At 33.6% G+C, this 8,912-nt stretch overlaps 1 protein-coding gene across 1 annotated transcript in view; it reads left to right on the top strand.

The window, feature by feature from the left end:
- Window positions 1–3,083, top strand: part of si:dkey-11e23.9 (protein FAM13A) — a 3,613-nt gene extending 530 nt beyond the window's left edge. The window contains exons 2-7 of the mRNA XM_056451274.1: window positions 1,606–1,723; window positions 1,806–2,012; window positions 2,094–2,271; window positions 2,426–2,552; window positions 2,689–2,753; window positions 2,887–3,083. Coding sequence (XP_056307249.1) covers window positions 1,606–1,723; window positions 1,806–2,012; window positions 2,094–2,271; window positions 2,426–2,552; window positions 2,689–2,753; window positions 2,887–3,031 — 840 coding nt within the window. The 3' untranslated portion in view covers window positions 3,032–3,083. The remainder of the gene's footprint in view (window positions 1–1,605; window positions 1,724–1,805; window positions 2,013–2,093; window positions 2,272–2,425; window positions 2,553–2,688; window positions 2,754–2,886) is intronic.
- The last annotated feature ends 5,829 nt before the right edge of the window (window positions 3,084–8,912 follow it).

The raw sequence follows: 8,912 nt of genomic DNA, 5'->3' as shown, positions 1-8,912 counted from the left end.
TATAAAATAATAACCAAAGATAAAACTAATGTTCGGATACTGTCCACAAAAATCGACAGTCAATAAGGTTTGATGACCATTTCAGCGTATTTCACTTTCTGAAAATAGGTTAATGAAGTGGCTTGAAAATATTTAAATATTTATAACTTAACTTAAATGTTTTACAACTTTAAAACATTAATTGTTACAAAATTATTTTTATATTATTACTTTGTGAATTCTAACGTGTTTAGGCTGTCTGCAGTTTTTTAAACGAAGTTTAAATAGGCAATAATTATTTAATACATATTTTTCTAAAATATACTTACGTATAATACACCAAATAACATTTACTTTGAAAGTGTGCAAAACATATTTGTATTTCAACGAGTAGTAACGTGGTGTTATTATTCTTTTATTTAATTATAATGTTGTTATACAGTATATGGGTAATAACGTGGTGTTATTATTCTTTTATTTAATAAAGAATACAATTTTTTTTTACTAATGCTTAGCTTCTTAGACTTTACACACCTGAAACTTGTCTATAGCACTTGTTCACTGCTGCTTTTATATTTGTGTAAATTGCTTCCTTGTCCTCATTTGTAAGTCGCTTTGGATAAAAGCGTCTGCTAAATGACTAAATATAAATGACTAAATGTAAATGTAATAATGTTGTTATATATATATATATATATATATATATATATATATATATATATATATATATATATATATATATATATATATATACATGAAGTATTATTAAAAATATAATTCATATTAAATTAATATATTCTGTTTAGTTTTATAATTTGGTCAGCCTTGTAAGCTGTGTTTAATGCAATTAAACAGTGCAATTAAGCAGTTTGCAAGGCTGAACAAATTAAATTACATGTATCTTAAATTGAAGCGCGTTTCGTCGTTGTAAAACGCGCTTCAGCTTATGATACATGTATGTGCAGTTTATTAATGTTTTTATATATATATATATATATATATATATATATATATATATATATATATATATATATATATATATTAATGATTTAGTGGTGGACATTTTCGAAAACTAGAAGCTAATCCTCGGATTCTAAATAGAACGCGTTCTAATGACGTGAGAGTTGCGGCAGGTTTATATGCACGTACTTTATTAGAATTCTTTGTTGGGTGTTCTGGCGTTGGTTGTGGTTAGTGGTTTTTGTGTGGTTTGCGATTTCTCGATTGATTTACGGTTATTGATTCACGGTTTTGACACTTTTTTCGGACTTCGACTACGGCTTTGGATTTGCGATTTCACTTTGACACATTCGGACACGGTTTTGGATTTCCCGGTAACGACCCTTTCTTCTGACTTCGACTGACGGCTTTGGACACCCCTTGGATTTGGTTAACTCGGCAAAACCCCCATAATGGGAGTTTTATCCGTGTGTGTAAGTATAAATATTCACACATAATATTAGGCCTACTAGTAATTTACAAATGCTTAGTGTTAGTAAAGAATTTAATGTGTGTGTGTGTGGAGAAATATAATACATTTCATTTTTAAAGGTAAACTCATAGTTACTGATAATTCACATTCATTAGATTTTTCGTTTTTCATTCTTAACCCTCTTTCTTGTGCAGGAGGAAGCACCGAGCAAGGTGTTCGGTGTTCCCTTGTCACATCTGAGGAAGACCGGACAGATGAGACAGGGGCTTCCTCTGGCCTTTACACACCTGGTGGGCTTCCTCGAGAAGCATGGTGAGTGCTGACTTGGTGTTTGACGGTGTTGCCAAGTGTTTGTCATGTATGCCAAGACTGTATTTGTAAAATATGTGTTTAGGCCTCAGTACCAGAGGCCTGTTCAGGGTTGGTGGGACAGTATTGCAGCAGTATGAACTGAGGAAATGTTTTGATCGCGGAGGCTTCCCAAAGATGAACATTGAGGATGTTCATTCCTCAGCCTACGTCTTGAAACATTTCCTCAGGACTCTTCCCGGTGGTCTCATTCCAGAGCCATTCATGCTTGAACTGCTGGAAGTGTTCAAGAGTAAGTGAAGGTTTTGTGAGTTCCCCCACATCAAAATAGATTTATCAAATTATTGAACTCTGGAAATATTTTATCTTGCAGTGTTCAAACTCAGCAAACGTCACAAGGCAGTGAAGAAAATACTGGATTCCATTCCAGATGAAAATTACAATATCCTCTGCTTTCTAATGTTCTTCCTGTCCCGAGTGGCTGCTGCCAGTCATGCCAACCGCATGACCACCACCAACCTGTCCATAGAATTTGGGCCGATCATCTTCCAGTAAGTGTTTGTATATCTGTATTTAGCTGATGGTGTATGTACATTACGACATAACTTAAAGTCTGTGTGAAATGGAGCTGTCAGTCATAATAGACAGATGGGTGTCTGGTACATTTATTAATGTAAAATGTTTTTGTTATGTGTGTGTGTGTAGTGTTCCTCAAGGCCCCACAAAGCTTGAGGAAGAGGAGATGTGTATCAGCTTCACGGAGTACATGCTGGACAACCTCAGACATCTACTGCCCAATATGTACCCTCAAGCATCTGCCACCTACACAGCAGTGAGTTTATACTTGTTTGTTTCAAATGATACCATCTGTGTGTGTGATGGATTTTTTAATTGAATCAGAATGGTGGTAAACTGATGAAAACGATGATAGATCATTATTTTAATTTGGTTTACTTTGTGTGTTTGAGGAGGGAGACAGTGTGTCTGAGGCCGGAGGGGACTTCACTCCTGAAAAGTGTGTCCAGCACACTAGGTACAGATTCTGAACACAAACACACACTACAGACTGATACTGCTCACAACTGCTCAAATGTACACACATATTGATGTATTGTGGAAAGTTAATCATCCATATTCATGATTGTGATGTGTTTGTTTTTTTAAAGCTCAAAGCCACCAAAAATTGGGCGACTTGGGCGTCTGAAAAGACGATTTTTGCATTTTTGGCAAAAATTTGGCTCCCGCAATGGCAGGTGCAAAGTGGAAGAGAGTGAAGAACCCTCTGGGGCTAAACTGAAAGTGAAACTGTGATGAGGATTTCTGAATGACAGCAGCAATGCTGTGCGGTGATGCTCATCAGAAAACAATGCATGCTGTTGAGGATCACTGAGGCTGCTGGACGTGAGGTGCAATCACAGATTTGATTATGAAGACAAAGACAAGGCAGATGCTGATTCTGAATCTGAAGCTGACTAAAATAAAGCTTGTCATCTTCAGTCAGTTGGTGTCTCTCTTTTCTTTATGTCTGCATACTCTTACTGTATACTTACAGAGACAAGTTACAATTTTTTATGCTCAAAATATTCATATCTTTAAATGCATTTACAAAATTATAAACATGGTATTACAAAACTGTTCACATAAGAACACCCTAAACCTGATAATTTAACAGCAACTAACTGCATTGATATTTTAAGTGTGCAAAATTAAAAGTGTTAAGTTTTTATCTTTAAATATTATAATTAACTTTTATATTTAATATTGGATTAATTATATTAAGTTCTGAAACCACATTACTCATAGCATTGGTTTTTACGCAAAGATAGCCTGTAGCACCATGAACAACATTTGTTAGTCAGCTATTTAAATTCTACATAAATGTCAATCATTGCAACTATTACCTCAACTACCAGTGGTGCCCCCAGAAAATTTTCTTAGAGGTTGCCATATGAGGCCACACCAAATGTTGGGGTGGCACACCAAAAAATCATAAATACAGTGTAATGTTATATTTTTGTTTTTGGTAAATGTAATGATGTGGTTTTAATTCATTACTCTTAAAATATCGCAATTTATTCCTTGAAATAATTAAGCAAGTACATGTGCAAATATTGATAAAAATCAATATTTCGTTTAAAAATATTTTTCAGTTCAGTTATTTTTCACATACTTTTATTGTACAGAATACAGATCATGCTATGTCTAAAATTAATGAAGATTAATGAATTAATTTCTAAAACAAACTGAACAAAATACATTACTATACACACACACTCACTAATAATATCATGTGTCTATATTTCTTTTTGAGCCACAATATTACTAATACAGTTTTTTATTGATGTACCTTTTTGCAAAATACATCCACAAAATCACTGAGATTTTGTAAGTCAGCAAGCAAAACAATGGAGGTGCTAAATAAGCTAGATTTTTTAATAAGTGTACAGTCTCATGAACGCAAAGTTTTGCATAAACCCACAAACAATACTAAACTACGTGTGCTATAGGAACTTTACCCTTAATTTTATTATTATATTTAAATGTGTAGAAGCCTAATCAGCAAAAGCGAACGTTTTGTAGAAAGGCGAAAACATTAAACTATGTAAATCAAAATGACCTAATTCTGAGCTTTGCTAAGTAACATTAACACGTTTGGTATTTAACTAGAAAGGTTAACAGACAGCATAGAATAGTTACTTACGTAAATATATGCATGTATAACAAACATACCTGTTGTTGTTTCCTAAATAATTTCCATTACTGCCTGTTGAAGGTGTGTGCGTGCTGTCAACCACGATCAGAGAGGGGGAGGGGAAGTGAATCAGCTACGTCGGTGGCGCCAATCAATCCACAATAATTTAGTGGCTGCAATTTATTTATTTATTTAAATATTGTGAATTTCCGTAAGTACATTTAAATTAATAATATCAACAGCAAAACCATATTGGGGTGGCCACAGTGGTGGCCCCTCGAAGGCGCCCCTGTCAACTACAGTGAGTAACATGAGTAACACTGTCACAGAAACTCATTGTGCAGAAAAACTCCGTCATTCACTATTAATTTAGTCTCTTGTTTAGTGGGTGTGTCAAAAATGTCAGACCAATTAGCAGCAATGTGTATATACATGCCATAAACACATGCTATAAAGATCATAACACTTGTTTGTTATTTCATCCTTAAGTGCGAAGCTAATGTTGGATCACAATAATTAGTTTCCACTTCCCTTTACTTAATAGGATGTTTTCATTAATTCTGGATGGCAAGGACATTGACTGTAACATAAAGCATATTTTGCAGTATTAAAGTAATCAAAAGAAAGTTTTTTAGATGTTTGTATTTATATGTTAGTTCTAAGGACATTTATAAGATAGTGTGCTCCAAAACAATGGCAAAATTTTGCATTAAGAAGATATAAACTTCCATGCCTGCAGTTTGTCGCTTCTACCTAAATGAATCAACATTTTTTTTTGACATCCCCTCATATTTTAGGTTTTCATTAAATCGTTAACCAAACAATTGTTTGACCATTGTTTTTGTTTACATATCTCAAAATGGTCTATATGGGCTTGTGTTCAACCACTCTCTGTGGCAGAGTTGCGATAAAATGAAATGCTATTAGCTGTAAGCTACTGACCTTATGTTTTAGTTGAAATTCCATGACAGTTTCAACGAAAATTCATGTTTCAAAACATATTTATAGCAGTTTCATCCAGCTCCAATCATTCTTCAAGAAATGACCAAGTTTTGAAACGTTTTGTTGGGGCTGAACAGCACAGATGTCTGTGAGTAAAATCATAAACACAGAAGAGCTACTTTATACTACAGGGTGTCCACGGGTTGTAAAAGATAGTAAATGATGTTAGCCAAAATTAAGGGCCTTAAAAAGTATTATAAAGTAATAAACGTCATCTGACGAAGTATTACATTTTCGAGCCCAATTTTTTTAGATAAATTTTCAACTTGTGTTAAGTGCAGACCTTTATTCTAAAATTTGCGTGGATTTATTTATATGTTAAGAGTAGGACCTGAGCGATATCATATGAGGTGGTATATTAGCCCCTTTAAGCTGTATTTTTTCGATAGTCTACAGAACAAACCATTGTTATACAATGACAAGCCTAATTACCCTAACCTGCCTAGTTAACCTAATTAACCTAGTTAAGCCTTTAAATGTCACTTTAACCTGTATAAAAGTGTCTTAAAAATATCTAGTCAAATATTATTTACTGTCATCATGGCAAAGATAAAATAAATCAGTTATTAGAAATGAGTTATTAAAACTATTTTATTTAAAAATGTGCTGAAAAAAATCTTGAAAAACAAGCGGTAATAATTCAGGAGGGAATTCAATTCTGACTTCAACTATATATATATGTGTGTTTGTGTGTGTGTTTTTGTATGTGTGTGTGTGTGTGTATAAGAAGAGTTCCGATGCAAAACCTCTATATGCCATGAGAAATTTTCTTCTAAAATGAGCATTATTCTCATTTTCAGTTTTTCATTTTAAAGTCAATGAAAAGAACTTATTCGTCACCATAAAAGTAAAATTTCTGAGCCTACACACAAGAGTCGGAGAAAATGCTAATTTTAGAAGAAAATGTCAAACGGCATTTAGAGGTTTTTGCATCTGAACCCATATATATATATATATATATATATATATATATATATATATATATATATATATATATATATATATATATATATATATTGATATATATATATTGATATATATATATATATATATATATATATATATATATATATATATATATATATATATATATATGTATATTGCATTATAAAAATGTTGTCAAGCTTGATTTGTAATGCTATTATTAAATGACAATAATTACCAGTGTTGGGGATAACGCATTACAAGTAACGTGAGTTACATAATATTACTTTTCTAAATAACGAGTAAAGTAACGCATAACTTTTGAAAATTAGGTAATGATATCTGAGTTACTTTTTAAAAAAATGTAACTCGAGTTACTTTACTAACTAGTAATTACTAATAATTTGTGAATTATTATACTTTACTAACTAGTAATTACTAATAAATTGTGAATTAAAAATTAGTGTAATTATGTTGAATCACACTTAATGAGAGAATGAGCTGCCCGCGGCAACAGAAAGAAACCAAGATGACAGAGCCTTACATTTCTGTGATGGAAGAATTCTCATTATTTTTAACACATGTAAGAAAAGGGGATAGTCTCAATGCCCAGTGATTTTACTAAACTAATAAGACACAAAAACAGAAGTAGCAAACACATTGCTTTCAACTTCCAATAATCTGTATACATGTAAAGCATCAGAAAGTTCTCAAGAAGTAATTTAAAAGTAACATAACACATTACTTTCCATAAATAGAAACTAAGTAACGCAACTAGTTACTTTTATGGGGAGTAACTCAATATTGTAATGCATTACAATAACTTTTCCCAGCACTGAATTACACTACTGTTTTGTCTTTATTAATTTCGGAAGATTTGAAAATGTGTGTTAACTTATCCTTGATCTCAAATGGACTTCAAGAAAAACAATATGAGATGTAAATATAAACATCCATTACCTTGTGAACTTGGGTTTATGGTCAATTTAATGACCTTGGAATGGGATAACTAGCTGCTGACTGATTGCAAAGGTATTGTTGTTGGGAAAGATAAAAATTTCAGTATGACAACGATTCCCGTCCCAGCACCAATATGGTCCAAGTGGATGAAAGCGCACAAATTCAGAGTGCCTTATACTGCAAACATTTTATCCAAAGTGACTTTAAAATGAGGACAATAGTTATCAAAATCAACACAAGAATTAAACACGATCTCAGTTACATTAATGGAATACTCATTTTTTTTTCTTCAATGAATTGTGTTTTTTTCCCCATACATGTTTTATAGAATGATTTTTTTCTTTATTTTTTCCCATACATGTTATATAGAATGCTTTTTTTTAGTAAAGTTTAAAAAAAAAAAAATAATTATGTAAAAGATATAAAAAATAGGACAAAGCAGTGGCGCAGTAGGTAGTGCTGTTGCCTCACAGCAAGAAGGTCGCTGGTTCGAGCCTTGGCTGCAGTTGGCGTTTCTGTGTGGAGTTTGCATGTTCCTCCTGTGTTCGTGTGGGTTTCCTCTGGATGCTTTGTTTTCCCCCACAGTCCAAAGACATGCTGTACAGGGTAGGCTAAATTGTCTGTAGTTGTATCAGAGCCGGCCCAAGGCATAAGCGAACTAAGCGGCTGCTTAGGGCCCCGTGGCCACCAGGGGCCCCCCAAGAGTGCACGAAATGAATGAGTGAGTTTCATTTTATATTTGTTTGTTGGGTTATGGATAAGGGGTGGGACAAAACATATGCCCATTTATCATGTTATTTCCGGCCGCGATACATACTCTGGCGCCACGTATCGATACTTATCTAAATTTACAAAATATATGAATTAATTAGTCTTTCACACTGACTGCAACAGATTACCGCTTTAAATACAGTACACCCAGCTACCACCAGGCGCTTCCCATAACAGCAGATCATCAGAGACACACCGGCGTCATGTAAACCGCTGACAGGTGAGCCATTGCAATGGTGGAAATCTCAGGCATACGGACATTCTTCTGTCCAAGCTGAACCAAGGTATTTGTGTTTCAGACATCCAGCTCCCCCGAACTTTCCGCTAGTTTTTCCTCACAGACGCGCTTTCACTTCGCTTTATCGCTCGCGCGTGCCCGCGGGCGGTGCTGTGACTTAAATGTCCTCAAACTTTTTAATTCCGCCAAAATATGTATTAGATAAAGATATCAATAGGGGATGAACATAAATTTTAAAAGGCCTTGCGTTTATTTAACCCTTACAGATTTTGGCAAGTCTTGTAGATGGTATTTTGGCAAAAAAATATTAGGGTGAGTAAATAACTGATGTTCTCCACTGCTGAAAACTTCATACGCGATCAGAGGAGTCTGTTCTCACCAAAATATGAATGCATTAACTATATTACAAATTGTTTATTCAAATAATCCAGGGCTAAGAATAAAAAGTTTCCATGTTTTCATAAAATAAGTTGATCAAGTTGTAATAAGTGTTTTAAGTTTACAGAAAACTAGAAGCAATAATTGACTTTGACAGTGTTTTCTTAAATGCATATTCCACAAAATTGAGATTCTGCTGCTATGATAGAGATGACTGTGTTTTTCAA

Source organism: Danio aesculapii, chromosome 25 (genome assembly GCF_903798145.1).
Source record: "Danio aesculapii chromosome 25, fDanAes4.1, whole genome shotgun sequence".
In the NCBI taxonomy this organism is placed as follows: Eukaryota; Metazoa; Chordata; class Actinopteri; order Cypriniformes; family Danionidae; genus Danio; species Danio aesculapii.
Note: the sequence above shows the minus strand (reverse complement) of the source record. Positions and strands in the feature narration are given on the sequence as shown.